The sequence below is a fragment of the Marmota marmota genome, unplaced genomic scaffold (genome assembly GCF_001458135.2).
Source record: "Marmota marmota marmota unplaced genomic scaffold, marMar, whole genome shotgun sequence".
Classification (NCBI taxonomy): Eukaryota; Metazoa; Chordata; class Mammalia; order Rodentia; family Sciuridae; genus Marmota; species Marmota marmota.
This window is the reverse complement of record NW_026000019.1, coordinates 28,712,629-28,733,631: the sequence shown is the minus strand read 5'-3', so window position 1 is coordinate 28,733,631 and position 21,003 is coordinate 28,712,629. Positions and strand designations below refer to the sequence as shown.

The following is a 21,003-nucleotide window of genomic DNA, read 5'->3' as shown; positions in this document are numbered from 1 at the left end:
CCAACACCCCCGCCCCAGTCCTTCCAGCCACCATCCCTGGTAATCTGGCCTTCTTCCTTCCTTGCTCAGAAATACCATGGGATTCCCTTGCCCCTCATCAATAACAATAACCCTACAGCCTAACCTTTCCAGAAAATTCCTAACAATCCCTACACATACTCAGAGCCTTGATTTCTGCCAGCCCTGAACACCCATGTGCAGCATGTCTCTGAATGAGAACATGAGAGATGCAGATGGTGGAAGGACTGACCACAGGTCTGGCCACTCCAGGAAAAAGGACAAGAAAGACAGGGGAGGACTGAGGCTCTCAGCTCACCTGCTGACCTGAAGCTTGGACAGTCAGGAGACAATGGAGCTACCCATTACTCGCCTGAGAGGGAATTCAAAACTGAAGGCCAAAATTAGCAGCCAGAGCCTCGGCCAATCCAAACAACAGTTAATGCAGAGCCTCTTCTCCGGGAGGCTGTGCCCCAAAGGACAAGCACCACAGGATGCCTGTCAGTCCTCGCCCTGTGCATCTGTCTCTGAAGGCCATAAGACAGAGAGCATCACCCTCACACCAAAGCAAGAAGGCGGCTGCTCTGGCTAGGGCTACAGAGGCCTGCTCTGGCTTTGCTCCACAGGCAGCACACCAAGGGGACACCCACCCAGTGCTCCCTCCCGACCTGATCACACTCCAGGAATCCAGGATCCTAGGATTTTCTCTCCAAATGGTAATTTGGGGACTCCTTGCCTGGATTCATCCTGCCAAAGACGGGCCAAACCACCTATTACCCTAAAGTCTGAGGATAGCTTTGAAGAGGGACCTGGATGAAGTCCAGAGCAGCCACATGAGTGGGCCCAAGGCCCTTCATGGTGCGGGATGGAGATGTGGCTGGAAAGAGAAGAGGTCTCTCCTAGGGCCTGGAGCAAGGGACTCGTTTTTCCTACACCATCAAGTTTTGGTATGAAACCCTAAAGAGTCCAAGATTTCTGAATCTAAACTTGACCTTGCAGTTTATTTAAAATAATAATAATAATAATAATAATTTTATGTAACAATTTGTTAGCTTGATTTATAATTATAAATGTTAAGGGCAGGCCTGAATATAAGAACTCCTCCCCTGACTTTCTTTTTTTTTTTATACTGAGGATTGAACCCAGGGACACTCTACCACCAAGCTACACTCCCAGCCCTTTTTAGTGTTTGTTTATTTGTTTGTTTGTTTGTTTGTTTTGGATGCCAGGGATTGAACCCAGGAGTGTTTAACCACTGAGACACAACCCTAGCCCTTTTTATCTTTTATTTAGAGACAGAGTCTCACTAAGTTCCCCAGACTGGCCTTGAACTGACTATCCCTCCTGCCCCAGCCCTCAGAGTAGCTGGGATTACAGGTGTGCATCACTATATCCAGCTTAATCATGAACTTTTTTTCTATCATAATTCCCATCTATCTCCTAAATCTGAGAACCCTCCAACCCCACCAATGACTAACAGCAACCCCCTAGTTCTCACTGCAGCTCAGGAGTAGCAGCACAGCACAAGAGGGCTGAAGTCAAACTTGGGACAGTAGACCCTGATTTCCCGAAAGACTGAACTGTCTGTCCCTCAGAGTTCATTCTCTCAGCCCACCTTTAATGAGCACCTACTAGGTGCCAGAGACATTGGGAATGCTTCTGTCAATTAGACAAACATCTCTGCACGCAGGAAGCTTGCAATCAAGTAGGGAGAGACAGACACTGAGTGAATAAGCACAAATGTTTGATTTAAATTGTGCTAAGCTCTGTAGAAGAAAATAACTGAAATCCTTGAGCAAGAATAGCAAGGGGCGCTGCAGGTGGTGATGCACACCTGTACCCCCAGCTGCTTGGGAGGCTGAGGCAAGAGGTTTGCAAGTTCAAGGCCAAGCTGGGCAACGTAGCAAGGTCTTGTCACAAAATAAAAAATCGAAAGGGCTGAGGCTATAGCTCAGTGTAGAAAGGACATTCAAGCTGCATCCAGCAGAGAGAGTAAGAATTAATAAAACAAAGGGTCTGAAGTGCCTGCACTCTGAGGAGCCAGCAGTGTGGAGCCCTTCTGGAAAGACCTTGGCATCTGTGAATGCACGAGGGGAGTCCCCATGGCCAGGGGTAATAAGCAGGAGGGACCCCGGGGAGGAGACAACAGCAGAGGTCAAGGAGGGCCTCGTTGGACATGGTAAGATTTAAATTTTAATTATAAATGTAAAAGGAGGCCACTATAGAGCTTTAAGAAGGGAAAAGACGTGATCAGACTTCTGAAAAAAAAAATCACTCTGGTGCTGTGTGGAGACTAGATTAAAGTAGGGAGACGGGAAGCAGGAAGATGAAGTAATTGCAGCCAACCTAGCAGAAAATGACAGTAGCTTGAAATCAAGATGGACACAGGGTGAAGAAAGAAGTGGATGGGTGCAGGAAAAATATATGGGAGCTAGAATAGGCAGGGCTCAGTAGCCTCCGTTCAAGGAGGGTCAAGAATGTCACAGGGTGTCTGACCTGAGCATCCAGGCAGATGGTGGTGCCATGCACATAAACCGGATATACCCACAGAAGAGTACATTGTAGAGTGAAGTTGAGAGTTCATTCATTGTTTTATTTATATTTATATTATTTATGTATTTGTTTTTATGGTCCTGGGGATAGAACTCAGGGGTGCTCTACCACTGAGCCACATCCCCATATCCTCTTTTTGAATTTTATGTTGAAACAGAGCAAACATTTGGAGGCTTAACAATATGCTGGGATGAATCATGAAAATTGTCATTCTTGCAAGGTTAAAAATGAGTCACATATAGGTAATTTTATATGCGTCAACCTAATCATTTCAATGGACATTTACTTGTAGGGGGAAAAAAAAAGAATCCTCCTGTGCCCTGACTCCACTCCCAGCTAGGACAATGAATGGGGACGTGCTTATAATCAGGTAGGTTTTCACACTGCAGGTCTGCCAGGTTCCTTCAACATGAACCTGAGGACAGAGGGACTGCAAGATATCTTTGGGTAAACAGAACCTCCCACAGCACCTTCAACCCCAACTGGTCCAGGGTCATGGTGTCCTGGTCAACTCCTTTGTCATCTGGCCAGAATTCTGCATACCAATTTTTAGAAAGTTCTGGAACATTCAGAACCCAAGATTCATAATGGTGGGGAGTGCTTGAGCTGCCTCAGTAGCCATGTGGAACTGTCCCTGATCCCAACCCTCCCCCGGAACCCATTCCACCTCAAGCCTACCCCTACAGCATTCAGGGTCCCACATGGAGTGTCCAAGTGGAGCCCCTGATGCTATTTAAGGGGGGGTATCCCAAGCAATGACAGTGACTTGGTCAGGTGGGTACGGTCAGACACAGAAGCCACAGTGTATTACTCACTGCAAAAGGAGCTGCTTTTCTAGATGCCATGACTGTTCCTCAGGGGTAAGTGGAGAGGAGCTGCCCCAGAGTTAGGAGGCTGGAGAAAGTCACCATTGCTGGACAGTGAGGAGGGTGCTTCTTATTATAGACCAGTACCTGCTAGCAAGGGGCTAACAAGCACAGGGCTGGAGCAGGGCTGAAACAGGCAATGTTTCTGGCAATCCAGCCACTCTGGGCTGCAGATGTCCTGTATCCTTCCCAGGGTGAATGGGTTCCATGAAGGAGGAGAAAGCAGAGAGTCTGGGCCATGGGGCAGGAATGTTCCTAGGACTGCAGAGAAGGATTCTATGATCTGTCATGTCCTATTCCTAGAAGCTGTGTCCATCTGGCCATCATTGTCCCCAGTGATTGTACTCCCCCCTCACTGCCCAGCCCCCGAGAAGATTGTCCAACCATCAGTTTGAGGGATGCACAAACATCCATCACTACCACTTCTCTTTACCTCTGGGGCCAGCACACCCTCAATGCTACCATCAGAGTGGCCTCATTCCTGCAGGGCTAAATCAACCATGCTCTGTAAACTGAAGAGAAGAGCAGTTCCCTTGCACTGTCTGCTTTGGGGAATCCTGGGGAAGATGGAGAGAAAGCTGGAGTGTTGGAGGGATGAGGCTTCAGTGGGCAGTGAGCAGCAGAAGTAAGGGCCTTTGGTCAGGAGCCAGATGGCCTGCTGGGAGCATATTGGTGGGCAGGCACACTTGACTCCTCTCCTCACTCCATCCCTAGCTCTCAGGGGCCTTAAGATGGAGGTGGCAGCTATCAGCAGTGCCCACTCACTCTCTGCTTTCCAGACGGGGCTCCTGTCTGTCCCCTGAACGTGACTTACTCATGCACTTTATCTCTTTATCCAGGATCTTCTCCCTAACTCCCAGCCCCGGCATGTACTCACTGATCTATCTTGCTTTCTAAGCAAATGATTACAGGCACAACCCCAGGCACTCCTACTTGCAGAAGCCTTCCCCCCGAATGATCTCATAGCATGTACACTTTCCAGGGAGCTGAGTCAACAATTGTATGTATCATTTTTAAATTTCTCCAAATGCATTTAAAGGTATCTCTTGGGAGACTGGTTGCTTCTGGAAGGATCAGGTTTAATACCCCAGTCCTACCACTCACTGGTGTAAATACATCACCAAAACATACTTCTAACTAAGTGAATGCAGAGGGTGAGGAATGTGCAGGTGGACAATACATGGCTACTGTTCAGACATCCCCTCCATTGAGGAAGCTAGGAATCCCAGGTTAGGCAATTCCAGGGCTACACCTCCCCTTTCCAGGCAGGATAACCAATAGGCTGGACTTCAACAACCCTCTAAACATCTTAGGAAATTCTCACCATCCATGAGAGATTGGGCTGCTTCTCACTAATGTCTTACCTTCTCAGGGGCCATGGCCTGGGGATTAATTCCTGTTGCAGGTGGTCCAACTCCCCCATCCCTTTTCTTTCTTTAACACAACATTTATTCTCCTTGGGAGGCTGAGGCAGAGGATCAGAAATTCAAGCCCAGCCTGGGAAACTTAGTGAGACCCTGTCTCAAATTTTTTTTAAAAAGAGCTGGGGTTATAACTCAGTGGTAGAGTGTTCCTGGGTTCAATTCCCCAGTACCGCAGGAGAGGAAGGGGATTAAAAAAAATATTTATTGAGTGCCTCCTACATGCCTGGCATTTTTTAGGAGCTTAAATACAATAGAGAATAAAACAGACCAAGATTCTGGCCTTGTGCTACCTCCTTGTAGAACTGGTAGGAGAGGGGAAGAAGGGATGAGTCCATTAGCAAAGATCACAACAAATGAATTATAAACCATGTTAGAAGGGAATGAGTGCTGCAAATTAAAGAAAAAAGTGGGGCATAAGGGCAGTGGGTCTCCTTGTACCATTATTTGAGGTCATCTTAAATAAGGTGGCTGTAATAGGCCTCACTGAGAGGAAGACAGGCAAGCCAAGATTTGAAGAACCGAGGATTTAGTCACTGGGGAGTCTTGGCAAAGAGGACAGCCAAGGCAACGGCCCTAAGGTGCTGGAGAAATGATCCAGTAGCTGGAGTGGAGAATACTAGAGAGAGACAACTGGTAAATCAGGTCAGAGAGGTGACAGAGAAGGCCTGGGGACCAGTGTAAGTTACTTGACATTGAGAAGTCATTTGTGGGGCTTGAGCAGAAAAAAAAAAATGATTTAACTATCACCCTGGCTTCTCTTTTGAGAATAAACTGCAGGAAGAAAGGAGGTATAGAGACCAGCCTGGACATCCTTGCTGAAACCCACACAAGAGATGAGGGGCAACTGGGAGCTCCAAGGTAACGGGAGAGAAGGTTGGATTCCGGCCCTGCTCTGAAGGCTGAGTCAGTAAGGCCTCCTGACTGGTTGCATGTGGTCAGAGGAGGTAAAGGACAGAGGCACCATGATCTGAGAGGGGGGGAGACAGTGGAATAATTTACGGTTGATCCAAGGTGGTTTGGGGGACGTGTTAAATTTCAGCTGTCTGTTAAATATGTAAGCAGAGCTGGACAATTGCCTATAATCCCAGTGACTTGGGAGGCTGAGACAAGAGGATCCCAAGTTTGAGGTCACCATAGGCAATTTAGTAAGACCCCCGTCTTTAAAATAAAATAAAAAGGCTGGGGATGTAAATCAAAAGATAGAGTATGGGGCTCGGGTTGTGGCTCAGCGGTAGAGCGCTCGCCTAGCACGTGAGAAGCCCTGGGTTCGATCCTCAGCACCACATAAAAATAAAATAAAGATATTGTGTGTATGTACAACTAAAAAAATATATTTTTTTTTTAAAAAAAAAAGATAGAGTATCACTGTGTTCCATCCCTTTGACCAATCAATCAATATATATCCAAGCAGACAAGCATGAAATGTAAGAGAGGGCCCTGGCTTGGGTGCCTAAATATGGGTGCTATCGGCACATAGATTTTAGGTGGCTAAGTAGGAAGATGGGGCAGCTGGGTGGGATATGACTCCTAGCCCCTCACTGTCTCAGGCTGAGTGCTCGATTCCTGGAAAGGCTGATGTTTACTGAGAGGAAGGAATCAGATTTCTCCCCAGGAACAATGTTATAATAGCAGGTGAGGCTCCTGACCAAGGATCTGTTGCTCAATTTTTTAATAGCACTGCTCAGAAACATGGCATATCCTCAAGTTCTTAACAAACCATTAGTGAGAAACCTGTATTCTGTACAGGAAAGAGCTTTGACAGAGTCGACTAGTCAGAGGAACAGGGACACCATGACCCAGCCCGTAGACATGGCAGCTTGCCCTCACCTGAAGAGCCGGAGCACTCGGGACTGATTCACAGGCCTGCCTGGCTCTGACTGCCCACTGTCCTGGAAAGCAAGCTGCACACGCCCCTTTGAGATGAGTTTGGGCTGGGCATGGTGGTGCACTCCCATGATCCCAGTCACTCTGGAGGCTGAGACAGGAGGATTGCAAGTCTGAGGCCAAGCCTGAACAATCTAGACTGTGTCTCAAAATAAAAAATAAAAAGTTCTGGGGATGTAGCTCAGTGGCAAAGTGCCTCTGGATTCAATCCTCAGTACAAAAAAAAGAGAGAGAGAGAGAGAGAGAGAGAGAGAGATTTGGGAGGATATGTTTGGCTCGTTCCATACTATCTGAAGCAGTGATAAAATATTTTATATATATATATATATTTAATATTTATTTTTTATTCACCCCATAATGAAATAAGAGGCTCTAGGACATATTCTATCCATCACTCCAATTTTTATCTACCAATTCAAATAGGTGTTGGTGTTTCAGCACTGGGGATTGAACACAGGGACACTCTATACTGAACTGAATCCCCAGTATTTTCTATTTGATTTTTTTGAGACAGTATTTCACTAAATTGCCAAAGCTGGCCTCCAACTTTTGATCCTCCTGTCTTAGCCTTCTGCGTAGCTGGTATTACAGGTGTGCGCCACCACACCCCACTCAGAAAGAAATTCTGAGCTCAAAAGGGAGTCGATGTTCAGAATGGAAGAGACAGGGCCCTCCTCTCAGGGGAAGTCCAGGCTGAGGGAGATGAGAGAAGGACAGGACACTCCCAAGGAAGGACATAGATAATAAAGGACACACCCTTTCCCTTGTCTGGAAGCAGGGAGAGACTGAGACAATGGGACTGGGCAAGGCCAAGTCGGCTTCCTGTGGAGGCGGGCCAGGAAAGAGGAGGAGAAGGGAGGTAGGGGAGCTCTCTCTGCAAGGAAAACTGACTTGGTCAGGGAGCTGAGGCTAGGTGACGGCTGAGGCTAGAGCAGGCACTGGGAGCCCAAATCCCAGCCTTTGGAGATAAAAAGCCAAAATGCTGCAAGCAGACAGGCAGAAGACGGGGACAGGCCAGAGAATGACAGGAGGAGAGTCCCCAGTTAGGGTACAGGTTTGCAGAGGGCTGGAGGAACCCATTTTCAATGCCGAGTTGATTTCCATGAAATTAAAGAAAAGCTATGTGCACCCTGTGGGGAAGGTCTCTCCTCAGCTTTGGGAAAGTTGTGTGGATGTTACCAAAGTCCTAGACCAGAGGCCTGATTCTGGGGTCCAACAAATCAGGTTCAGCCACTCGTCCCCCCCTCCAAAAACAAAAACAAACAAACAGACAGAGAAAAGGAAATGATGAAAAGCAGGAAAGGAACTTTAATTAGTTATACTGGGGAAAGAAGTGGACCCACATCCTCAGCCCTTTGAGGGTCTGACAGTGAGCTTGAGGTCTTATAGAAAGGGATATGAAGGTAAGAGTTGGGGGTTACCTAGTTGGAGGATTCGCACAGCTGCCAAAGCAGTTGATCTTGATCAGCTAAGGTCTGGTCCATCATTATTTTAGGGTTGACCAGGTGGGCCCTTATCAGAATAACAAAGTTGCTATTACCTAGAGGTATGTCTTGTCACAGGATGTTTGCCAATGAGACTTATTGTCCCTGGAATCCAAAGTGACTCAGAGCAAAGGAGACAGATGCAAATAGAGGCAGAGACACCAAATCTTTTAATCCTGCTTTTAGCTACCCATTGAACATTCCTGGACAAAGCGAAGACACTAAGACTTTAGGAATGATCCACCAGGCCTCCCTGGTGTCACAACCAATGCTTTAGAGGGCACCCCAGGTGGATACTAGGCCCAGAGGGCAGCAGGTATCTCCTGAGTTCCAGGAACTGAGAGCCCGTCGAAGGGGAATGGCACAGGAGGACACACCCTGGTCCAGGGAGGTGGCCCCAAGGACTCTGGAAGCTCATGAAGGACCCTGCCAAGCTTGTGTTTCAGGCACTCCCTGTTATTATTAGTATCACTGTTACTAATGAGAATTCTTGTCAATATTAATACCTGCATGTGACTCCAGGCTTCCTCAGAAGTGTGTCCAGGAGCCAGAAGGGCGGCATACTAGTTCTCCTACTTCAACACCTGCTGTTTCCTACATCCCATGCTCCTTCATCCACATGATGCAGTCTCCATGCTCAATCCCAAGGCTTCATTCTTCCTGCTCCAACCCCCTCCTTTTGGACCTCCCACTGCTCCAACTCCCACCTCTGTGTGGCTAGCTCTGTGCCTCCAGGCCTGTCCTCTTATGGGAGATGAAATTATAGATTAGGGATGTGGACCAACCATTTGCTGGGCACCCGCTATGCACCAGGCTGTGTGATATGCACATCACACAAAATAATCCCATCCTCTTCCGTTTCACAGATGAAGACGTGGAGATTCTGGGAGTTAAGTAATTATGAACTCAGGTCTGTCTGACTCCAAAACTGAGGCTCCTCTGCACATCTGGGGAGGGGAACATGGCTCACCCGCAAATATTTCTTACAATTTTCCTTTCTTCTTCCTTCTTTTCTATCCCCCATTCAGGACCCACCATCATCTATCTCACTTAGAGGGGTTCCCCCCCATCCTCCTCGGCCTAATTTCTGGCCTTTGTCAAGGGCTCCAGTCTCCTTCCTCCTGCACGGTGTCCCATGCCATTTGTCTTTTCCAGAGCATCCATATGGTTACCAAGGACCATGGTCACAGAGGGGTGGCCGATGGCCATCTTGTTCACTCTCCTGCAACAGGCACAGTGACCACACCTAAGCTCATCAAGATTTCCCAAAGCAGCCTCTCCTCCCCCTCCCCACTTCCCTTCAGCATACCCTTCCTGGCCCAAGCAGCAGCAACGGAATGCAATCAGGTTTGTTTCCATGCTCCAGGAATAAACGAAATGATTATTCCAGATGGGCTGGACAGATGAAGAATGTGAACTCCAGAGCAGGGTTTCCCAGGCTCTCACCAAATCAGGGTGACAATCCAGGAGAAGGCTCCTCGAGGAAGCTTGGAACCAGGGTTAAAGTTTTGATCCAGTCCCCTGCCTACTGCAGCCCACAGCCTGTGCACATCGACGTTAGTAGTTTTCTAACTCTGGAAGGATAATAGGTAATTACCCCAAATCTCTTGTTCCAGTGAGTCTGAAGATAAAATTAAGTTCCCTCCCCTAGTCACCCCAGTTTGGGGCTGTGGAATAACTGAAATGAAATGGACATCATTACATTTATTATCTCTATGTAGCTATGTCTATGTAAGCACTACTCGAAAAGGACTGCCTAGACAATTCACCGGAATTCCAACGGCTTTGAGAATTTGGAGATTAAGAAAAGATGGCTAGAAGATGACTTCCTAAATCTGGAGTGGAGAATCAGAGAATGCACTGAGGCAGCAAGGACTCAGAAGTGTCTCCAGGAGCCAGAGTGATGGCACACACTTGTAATCCCAGGGACTTGGCAGGCTGAGGCAAGAGGATCTCAAGTTCAAAGCAAGCCTGGGCAACTTAGCGAGACCCTGTCAAAATAAAAACTAAAAAGGGCTGTGGATGTAGTTCAATAGTGGAACACCCCTGGGTTCAATTCCCAGTATGGGGGGGGGGAAGAGTCTCTAGAATGAAATTCCCAAAGATGGATACTCTGGGAGGAAATTCATAGAAATTCTACGGATGATAAATTAGGTTTCTGATGACTATCCAAGAGTGGCCTTGGTTCCCAAGGAGATGTAAATTACCTCCATAATTTGTCAGTGGCCAAAGGAATTATAATTAGCCCTGGCAATTCTGAGGAGAGATGCAAAAGGCAGAACTAGGAAGAGGAATGGAGACAAGACACTTCAGGCTATTTGTGTCTCTCCGGAAATACTGACAAAAACAGAACTATCTTGAGATCCCCACACTTAAGGCAGCACTTGTATACCTAGTCTTCCACTTGACTGTTGCTAGGGTCTGGATAAGTGTCTCTCAAAGGCTAAGTGGTGAATAGCCTACGGTGCTATTGGGAGAGGGTGAAAACTTTCCTTCTTTCCTTCCTTTCTTCCTTCTTTCTTCCCCCTCCCCCACCCGCCCCTTCCTTTCCTTTCCTTTTTATGGTACTAGGAATTAAACCCAAGGGTGCTCTACCATGGAGCTACATTCCACAGCCCTTTATATTTTTTTTATTTTGAGACAAGTTCTCACTAAAGTTGCTGAGGATGGCTTCAAACTTGAGGTCCTCCTGCCTCGGACTGCAAAGGCCCTGGGATTATAAGTGGGNTGGGCCTAGTATCCACCTGGGGTGCCCTCTAAAGCATTGGTTGTGACACCAGGGAGGCCTGGTGGATCATTCCTAAAGTCTTAGTGTCTTCGCTTTGTCCAGGAATGTTCAATGGGTAGCTAAAAGCAGGATTAAAAGATTTGGTGTCTCTGCCTCTATTTGCATCTGTCTCCTTTGCTCTGAGTCACTTTGGATTCCAGGGACAATAAGTCTCATTGGCAAACATCCTGTGACAAGACATACCTCTAGGTAATAGCAACTTTGTTATTCTGATAAGGGCCCACCTGGTCAACCCTAAAATAATGATGGACCAGACCTTAGCTGATCAAGATCAACTGCTTTGGCAGCTGTGCGAATCCTCCAACTAGGTAACCCCCAACTCTTACCTTCATATCCCTTTCTATAAGACCTCAAGCTCACTGTCAGACCCTCAAAGGGCTGAGGATGTGGGTCCACTTCTTTCCCCAGTATAACTAATTAAAGTTCCTTTCCTTTTTATGGTACTAGGAATTAAACCCAAGGGTGCTCTACCATGGAGCTACATTCCACAGCCCTTTATATTTTTTTTATTTTGAGACAAGTTCTCACTAAAGTTGCTGAGGATGGCTTCAAACTTGAGGTCCTCCTGCCTCGGACTGCAAAGGCCCTGGGATTATAAGTGGGTGCCACTGTACTCAGCACGTGAAAACTTTAGAAAGTAGAGCTACAGGGAGGAAGTTAGATCACGAGAGGTGCCCTAGAAGGGGACGTTGGGACCTTGGCTCCTTATCTTCCTTTTTTCCTCTCTGCTTCCTACCTGCCATGAGGTGAGCATCTTCACAGCCATGATGTGCTGCTCTGCCACAGGCCCAAAGGCAACTGGACCAGGCAACCATGGACCGAAACCTCTGAAACCATGAGCCAACAAAACTCTTTCCTCTTCTGAAGTTAATTATCTCAGGGATTTTGTTGCAGTGACGCAAAGCTGACTAACACCTGGTGACGTGGTCCTAAATTTTGCAAGTCAATTGTTAAGTGCAGTCACTGATTAAAAGTAAAGTATTTAAGCTTACAATTAAATAAGTTATATTAAAACAAAGGTGGAAAGTACTGAAAACTCATCCTGATTTGATTATCTTACTACAGTTCTCTATTATTTAAGCTCTTGAGGCTATTCACTTTTATTCTATCTGAATTGTGGAAATACTACAACGGTCTGCTACTGAACCTTTCTCCTACTTCCATGCCACTAATATCAGGTTAACAGTTGAAAAGAGCCACAGTAGGAGTATTTACATCATAGAGCTTCAGCGATGCTACCAACCAGAGCATCCCTGCTCACCTCCCCACCCCAAGCCCAAAGCCACTGGTGAATATTTATCACAAGTGCCCTACTCCAGCATTAAACAAGGTTTCAGACAAGAGAAATGAACAAAAAAGAACAAAGTGTCCCTGCAGCAAAATCCTTGGAACAGAAAGCTCCCTTCCTCTCACCCTGGGACTTTGAGCAGGGTACCGGCTACAATTTTGGCTTTGGATTTAAGTACTCCCCTGGCTTCCTGCCTGAGCCACCCTAATCAGAAGTTGTTTCCAGATTCTCTCTGAAATCTCAGCTGCTTTTGAATGGGCTGAGCCATTGCCAGAGCCTCACTGTTTCCACCTCTCTGGTGAAGGCTAAGTCTAAGCATGGCTTCCTGGCTCCCAGAATAGGGCAGATAATATCACTCAACACAGTCCATATGGCCAAATGGTTGCCTCCGTCCCTCTGCATCTTGCAAGAAGCTGAGCTAAAGGAGCCCCAGGCTGGGAGCACCCTTTCCGGGTCAACCTCATCAGCCCCCTGTCTTAGGGCAAAAGTGTGCCAGGTTCAGTGCCCTGCTGAAGATCTAAATCTATCTGTAAACAAGACATCTGATACGTGCTCAGAAGTATGACCAAGTATGTGAAAGGATAAATGGTTCCCAAATTTTTCTGCTCCCTCTCTGTGCAGTTCCCCTTCCTGTAAACCCCTGCCCATTCCCTAATCACCCCATCTCCAAGCTTCCAGGCCAGTTGTCTCTGGTTCTCTTTGTCTCCCCACTGTCTCATCTCTCCTCCCAAGTTCTGTCAAGGCAGATCCAGCAATGCATTGCCCCTTTGCAAATACCCAAGCCATCTCCAGCAATTCCTGCTTATGTATTACCAGGCAGGGTTTAGGGATCCCTAAACCCAGTTACTCTAGAACCCACGCATACCCCATTTCAAGTTGCCCTAGGGTAGAATCAGAAAGAATTCAAAAGACTGCCTTCTTTCCAAAAAAAAAAAAAAGAGAGAGAGACAGAAAAGTATCAAGGCTCTCAGCAAGCAGGTGGCTGGGGAAAGACTAAATGTCCCTGAAGTACTATTCACTTCTGAAAATCCCCTACCTCTAGACCAGACAGGTGTCCAGTTCTATGTCTCTTGAACTTGACTGTATGGAGGACAACCGCTTAGTTCACAAGAGGCAGCTGAATCGGAAATATGATGCTCTGGACTCCCTGAGAGTAGAACTTGGACCAAGAGATAAAGGCTATATGGTTCAATAGAAGAAATGTTCTATTAAATAGCCTGCTGTGGGAGATAGTAAGCTGCCACAGGAGGGACATAAGAAGTTGGAATATCCTTTGTCAGGGATGCCACTGAAGGAATTCAGATTCAGAGGAACAGCCTGATGTTCTGGAGTTAAATATTTCTAGACCAAATTCTGAATTACTACATTTATTGCCTTGGTTGAGATAGCTAATACTCCTGAGCCTCAGTTTCTTCAAAGTAAAAGATGAATAAAGATAAAATATTTAAAAGCACCTGGCACTTAGTGGGTGCTCAATAAATTTAATTTCCTTCCTATAAATTGAANTCCTCTCTGTGGAAAACAACAGGCGGGCGGGTGAGCAGGCTCCTCCGCGGCACGGCGTGGGCACGGCCTGGGCAGAGCTGGGGGCTCTTGGCAACCTCTCGTCTCCCGCACCTCCCTCCACCTGCCCCTCTCCTCTTTCCCTTGGCCTCAACCTACTCTCCTTTCTGCACCTTCCTGGGCCGGCGACCCTGCAAGCGATCCCAGGTGCCACCGTCCCATCTTCCAGACAGGACTTGTCCACACGTGTTCGAACAACCCATCCAGGCGCCCTCCGTCTCTTTGTGAAGTTTCGCAGAACTATCACGTCTAATAGGGAGGGAGCCTTACAGTTCTGGGAGCTGCACTCCCCTAACCTTCTCAACTAACCCTGACCTTGCGCACTTTCTTCTCACCTCCTTTACCCATCAGTCTTCTCCATCTTTCCCTCCATCCCCAAGGCATTGCAATCATTAGCACTGCTAGTCTGGTTCTAGTTTTATTTCTAGTTTGCTTCTAATATAAGTTATTAGCACTATTCTTAACTCTTCTTCCATAAGCAGGTCAGAGTTCACACCGGCGCCACACAAGGGAAACGGGAAAAACCGTAGGCCCTGCCCTCCAGGAGCTTACAGTCTAGACAAGACAGACAGAAGGGTGCATAGGCTGGAGAGAAATGGAGGGCAGGGGAGCAGAGGTGGAGACTGGGAGGGGAAAGGGGGGAGACAGAAAGCCATGCGACGAGGTGCAGATCGACATGCTGCAGTCCCAGCACTCCGTGGTGATGGGTGGTGATGGCGGGCAGGTTTGGGGTGGGGTTCCCAGCCGGCCGGTGGCAGGCAGGGGTGAAGAGGGCAGGGCGCCGGTCCCCTGCGGCACAGCAGCATGCAGCATGCATCAGGTTTTACCTGATCTCACTAGCCAAGTCGCCGCCGCAGGCCCCTCCGCCGACCCCGCCGCCGTAGCCGAAGGCACCCCGGGCGCCACCAGACCCGGAGCCTCCGCAGCAGCAGCAGACGAGCCCCCAGATGCCCAACGCCAGGCAGGCCAGCATGAGCAAAGTGCCCAGTATGGCCCCGATGATCATTCCCACACGCCGCGTGTCTGTGGAGAGAAACGGAGGGGCGGGGTGGAGGGGATCAGGTTTCTGGCAGCCTGACCGATGCCTAACTAACCAGGAGTTGCCAGGGCAGGGATCTGTGGGAAAGACGACTGGAGCCCCTGGAATTTCCAGGCCCTGGGACACCCAGTGAGGAAGGTATGGGGAGATACAAGTTAACCCCTTATGTCTGCATGTTTATCCCAGAATTTCCAGTTACTCTAGCAGTAGAAAGACAGCTAAGACTCCAAAATAGAGCCAAGGGTCTGGGGATGTAGCTCAGTGGTAGAGTATTTGCCTAGCATGTGCCAGGCCCTGGGTTCCATCCCCTGTGCCTAGGGTGGTGGTGGGACACACACCCAGAAAATAAAGCCCAGTTCCCTCCCTCCAGTTCTACTCTCCCAGCCAAGAACCCTTAGAGCCAATGCACCTACCTGAGACCTTCACCTCCACCACACAAACACTGTAGCCCACATGGTTGGCCACTGTGCACTGATACAGTCCATCATCCTCTTTGGAAACACTTTTCAACACCAGCTCTCCATTGTTCAGGCCTGAAATTGGGGAGCATCAGAGGGAGATAGTAAGGCAGAGAATCTGGCATCTTACTAAAGTTCCCACAGCATCCTCAGCCCCTGTGGGGTAGGGGATGAGATGCCTCTTTGAAAAGTATGCAGGAGTACCCACACACACAGATCCACTCCACTCTCCAGGTGAGCCACCCCCCGCCCCCCAGACAGAGGTAAGGAAGGTCCACTCTCCCAGCAACACCATTAATTCACTCTGTGACATTGGGGAAAATCCCCTGCCTCTCCTCATTTGTACAGTGCAGACAGGATTAGGCCAGAGGAACACTAAGGTCCTTTCTAACTCTGTTATTCTTTAATCATTGATGTTGTTCACCTTTTCTATATGCAGAAATTTTATACACCTCATCCCCTTTAATCCTCATAGATCTCTGAAAGGTAGATGTTACTATTCCCTTTCCATGTGGCACAGAGAGGTTAAGCCATTTGTTTAAGACTATCAGCCAGTCGGTGTCCCAGCCAGGATTCAAGCCCAGCTCCTTCCATGGAAGCCCATGTTCCTTCCAAATTACCCATACTGCTTTTGACTGACTCCCCCACTTTTGCCTTCTCTTTTTCCTTCAATAGCAGCTGATGAGACAGTCCTAGAGGAGCAGTCTCCCACATAATTCCAGGTTTGACTTGGTGCCACTGATGAGCCAGTGAAAGCCCCAGCCGGTCCCAGAGTCCCTGATCATGCATGCATTCCCTCTCTGCCCTCTCCAAGGCCCGCTCACCTGGATTTATGGAGCTGTGGAATGACTCCTGATAGGACAGCTCAGAGTGGAAGCTGTGCTGGGAGTGGTAGGACCCAGCTCGGTAGGGGTGAGTGTGCCCGCTGATCTTGGCCCACCTGTAGGAAAGGGGCTGGGAGCCCCCGTTGGCAAAGCACTTCAGCACCACATCATTGCCCTTTGACATGTGGCCTTCAGCCCAACACATGGGTACTGCAGGACGAGCTGCAAGAAGGCAGGCAATTGTGAGCCAGGACCCAGGCTGGAGGCACAGCAGGCACAGAATGGCCAAGCTGCCTTAGCTCTAAAGCCTGGGGAAGGGGACCCCACGGGAATCTAGCCATACCTTGGACAGTAACAATGACCTTCCGGGTGGCCATGGTGGTCTTCTTCACCCGGCACTCGTAAGTGGCTGTGTCGGATACTTGCAGGTTCATGAGGTTGATGGAGGCATCATACTGGCTGGGGTCTGAGGCTGCAAAGCGAACCCTCTGCTGCAGATGGGGGAGGTTGCCATGGTTGATCCTTTTATCCTGGTAACTAAGGAACTGGGAAGAAGAGAGGAAAATAAAGGTGGTGAGACAGGCAGAGCCACAGACGTGCCAACTGCTCTGGGCAATTGACTAAACTCTGAGACTCAGTTTTCCCAGCTGAAAATGGTAATGATGATGCCCGACCCACTGACCTCTTAACAGAATGGGTGAGATCCCTCAAAGAAGTATAAGGTCAGGCTGGGAATTTCTTGAGGACAGAGACCACACCTCATCTTCCCTTTGGAATAGGGTGGGAGGAGGGAGAATGCCTGGCGAGCTTGATTCCCAGCTGCACAGTTTTTATGAGCCATTCCCTGAGAAGCCTTGGGGTTCTTGGAGAAGTACAGGGTCTTGGTTTCTTAAATTATTCTCCTTCTCCCCTCAGGATATTGGCTGCCCGACAGGTAGACATCACAAAGCACAGAGTAAGAAGAGCCCTGCACCCGGCACTCACCACATTCTCCCTATGCGAGGGGTCTGAGTTGACTTGCATCCACTCAATGTCCAGCCCATTGGGACCATAGTCCTCAGGGTCCAGGATATAGGGACAGCCCAGTCTCACATTATCACCTTCCGCAAGGTACAGGACCTCCTGGCCATCCCCGTTGATCCGCACAGCAGACAGCAGTGCTAGGGTAAGGGCAGAGCAGATGGGGTGAAGGAAAGCAGAGCCAGAGTTTGAGCAGTCAGCTTCAGCCTCTCCTTCCACCGTTTCCTGTCACCTGTCACCCAGGGCTCAGTGGGGCTTCGCTAGGGTGATCCTGCCCTAGTGAGTATGTGTGTGTGTGTGTGCGTGTGCGTGTGTGTGGTGTGTGTGTGTGCACACGCGCACATGCACATGCACATGCACATGAACTGAAAGAGGCATATCTGTGCATACTTATGTGACTTATTTATTCAGGCAGCAGTGTCTATGGGTGCTTGTTGGTCCATATATATTTTTTCCCTATGATTATGTAGGTTTGTATATGAATACTATTTGTAAATACATAGCTATTATGTATGCTTGTGTGTATGCATTATTGTGTGTATATGTGTATTTATGAATAAATATATACACAAATGTACATTGTATGCTTATGAGTATTTGTAGCTGCAAAGATATTCATACACACTACCATGCAGGATATCCACTTACATATTTACATGATAGTGTGGATGTTTGTGTATGTGTGTGTGTGTGTGTGTGTGTGTGTAGGCATGTGGAGCACCAAGAGTGGCTATTTGCTCCAATGGAAGAATCTGACTCCTTAAAAGTCAAATGTGGTGGGTCAAATGAGGTGCTCCTGCTCAAAAGCACAAGGATGGACACAATGACTTCTGGGGTCCCTTTCTAGCCTGAGAGGCAGATTGAGTGTGTCTGTGTGTCAGTATGTGTGTACATGTATGGGTATGTCTGTGTGTGTCTGCAGCTCTATGCCTCTGTATGGTATGTGACAATGTGTGCCTGACTCTGTAAGTACTCTAAGTGATAGTGTGTACCCTTGGGTGACACTGGGCACTGTCAGACAGTGACCCGGCTACATTTATATTGATGGGAAGTGATGGCATCTGCCTAGAACTAAGGCAGCATGAGATGAGCCTTGCATGACGATGTATGGCGTTATAGCTCATGTGTCCTTCCCCTGTATGACTGACACTCCCATATTCTCACTCCCACTGGGGCCCCTCCTGCCCCTGAGTCAGAGGCAGGTGGGCAGAGTTAGGAGCCAGGACCTGGAAGCTTAGAACTGAGCTCCTCTCCCTCCCTTCTCTGAAGCCCCAAGGCAAGCACTAGCCCCAACCGGTTAGACCAATAGAGGGATAAGAGGGAGGTTGGACCCAGGGCCCCACCCTGGGCACTCAGCACCCTGCCTCCCAGCCTCCAGCATCACTCCTCCCCAGGCCCCTCATCCAGCTTGTCCACTCTCCATCTACAGCTTTTTCTGAGTCAGCACATACTCTGGAGTTCCTGCCCCAAGTCTCAGCAATCATGTCCTTCCCTGGCTCAGGACACTTGCACTCTTAGAATCACAAACACAATTATACAGTGTCAGTGTTTACTTACATATTGACACATACCCATCCTTACAAGCCTTCAAAATGCAGCCACATACCCATGCAATCCCCTATTCCTACACACACACAGACACTGTCAGGTCTGTACAAACACGGGCGCATATTTGCAGGCAAACACAGTAATCCAAAAGACACGCCCACGGCCTGCTCATACAATTTCATCTGCATTCATTCAAGACCAGATGTATCTGAGAAGCCATGCTTGCCAGGTGAGGCCAGAGAGGCTAGTGAGAGTCCTGGGAACCCCGGCTGGGCCATCAGCCATGCCCTAATGCAGTTAGATTCCAGGGTGACCCAGAGCAGGCAGGCTGGCTGCTGGGGCTCTAACGGGACAGGAGGATGCCTCTTCCAGCACCAGGCCAAGGGAACACCAGCTCATTCCTGAGATAAGGATCCTAATGTCATCTGCCAGATCTTGGGGTGGCCCAAGGCAATTTAGAGATGAGCCAGAAGTCAGGTGCAAGAAGAGACTCCACCCTGGGAAAGAGCCACTGGAAGCAACCCTCCCAACAAGGAAGATTCTCTTCGCCCACACCATGGAGTCCAGTCAGGCAGGAGGGTAAGTATTCAGGAATAGGGGCTCGGGATGGAGGGATAGGCTGGAAGAAAAGTGTCTCCACCCTGTGTTAAGCTGAGTGTCTTTCTTCAATTGTCCCAGGCCAGGAAGCCTCACCCCAGCTTCTCAATCTCCTTAGAAGCTTTCTCAGCCTCCTCCCAAAGCTTCCAGCCTTTTCTGTACCTCCTCCCTCTTTGGAAGTTGTTCCTGGAGTCTCACCATGATTCCTCTTGCTGTGACACTGAGGAAGTACTTCCAAGGAATGTGAGAGAAAAGGGAGGCTGGGGAGAGGGAAGAAAGCCAGAGGGGATGAGAAATCTGGTTGGGAAGACTTGGGGAGAGAAAGGATCCTGAAGGAGTCAGTGGTGATTGTCCCCCCACAAAATTGCCAGGGGCTGGCTACCCTCTAGGAGGTGTCACCTCATTCCTAGTGACTACTCTCAGCTGGTAAAGCCTTTCTGAATTTCCCAGCTGTTTCCAGACAGGAAAGTGAGAGAGGGGAACTGAGAGAGGAGAGAAAAGTCACCTCCACAAGAAGGCACTGGAGCATAAATACACACGGCGTCTGTGCTCACCCACCTCCAGACACACACTGCAAACATGGAGATGTCCCAGCACTCCAGAGCACAGCGGAGCTTCCCGAGTGGGCTCTGCCAACCTCTTCAGACCCAGAGGACGTCACAGACATCCTGCCGTACATGCCAGAATCACACACGTACATACACACGCAGAGGCCGAAATGGTCCCCCCACCCCACCCTCCTTCCTACTTCGTCATAAATTCAGACCCCAGCTCAGTGGCTCTTGTTAGAACTTGCCCAACCTGGGCAGGCAGCCACCACATCCACACCTGATCCCTGCCCTCCAGCAGCACCCCAGCATGCTGAGGAGGCTCTGGAAAGAGCCATCTATCACCACTCTCATCTTGGAGAGGCCACAGACCTGAAACTCTCACAACACACGACGGAAGAAACATATCCATCCAGATTTAGCCCTTTCGAGGGAAGCAACTCCCCGGCCCCATGCTCTGGCCTAGGGAGAGCAGGCCCTCCCACTACAGAATATCCGGTGAAAACTGAGCCTTCCCAGGCTCCTCCTCAACCCCCACCCAGAGCTGCTGCTCACCTGACTCCTACCCCACCTCCAGCTCCCGCAGGTTACTCCAAGCCAGCCCCATCCTCCAGTTCACAGCAGGAACGCTGCACGTGGAGCACCTGCACATGTGTGAGCCCCACAGGCCTCAGACACCATGAAGAGCCACGCAGAGACCTCTGCACACGGACACTGCCCCCAAACCTTCAGGTACAGGTTCTCCTGGGGACAGGCCTCCCTCTTGACAGTATCCAAACCCAGGATGGTAGCAGGGTGAGGGTGGGTGGTCCCCTACCAGAACCTTGCAGGCCACCTTTGAGGCTCCTCTGGGAGTACTTGCTGCCCTTTTCCCGGCCCATCTGGCCTCACGCTGGGCATCCCTGCCCACTGCCCAGCCCCATACCTGGGCTCAGGCACAGGAGTAGAAGTTGGAAAGCTCCTCGAACTCCCATGTCTCTAGGCTCGGTATTTTTCCTCCGCCTGAGGTGGGTTCCCGTGGCCGGTGGTGGTGGGTGGAAGGCGCAGGTGGAGGGAGGGGGAGCCGAGGGCCCAGACACTGCCCCGGGTGGCAGGAAGGTGCAGTGAGTGCCCAGCTGGGGA

At 49.2% G+C, this 21,003-nt stretch overlaps 1 protein-coding gene across 2 annotated transcripts; it reads right to left on the bottom strand.

Annotated features, from left to right (window-relative positions):
* Positions 1-13,792: 13,792 nt before the first annotated feature.
* On the bottom strand, positions 13,793-21,003 carry Vsig8 (V-set and immunoglobulin domain containing 8). Of its 2 annotated transcripts, none has more exons than XM_015492026.2 (6): positions 20,807-21,003; positions 17,153-17,328; positions 16,512-16,713; positions 16,169-16,390; positions 15,300-15,419; positions 13,793-14,870 (listed from the first exon to the last, which is right to left on the bottom strand). In XM_015492026.2, exons 1-6 carry the CDS (start codon positions 20,853-20,855, stop codon positions 14,671-14,673), a joined length of 969 nt encoding a protein of 322 aa, XP_015347512.1. In that variant the 5' UTR covers positions 20,856-21,003; the 3' UTR covers positions 13,793-14,670. The 2 variants fall into 2 exon arrangements, with proteins under 2 accessions (XP_015347512.1, XP_048666151.1); XM_048810194.1 differs by lacking the exon at positions 20,807-21,003 and adding an exon at positions 20,254-20,398.

Excerpts from the sequence above, each read along its gene's own strand:
- Vsig8 (XM_015492026.2), bottom strand. The coding sequence starts at position 20,855 with ATGGGAGTTCGAGGAGCTTTCCAACTTCTACTCCTGTGCCTGAGCCCA. Across the intron at positions 17,329-20,806 it reads ACTCCTGTGCCTGAGCCCAG|CACTGCTGTCTGCTGTGCGG; the intron begins GTATGGGGCTGG and ends CCCTTACCCTAG. Across the intron at positions 16,391-16,511 it reads GGTCATTGTTACTGTCCAAG|CTCGTCCTGCAGTACCCATG; the intron begins GTATGGCTAGAT and ends GCCTTCTTGCAG.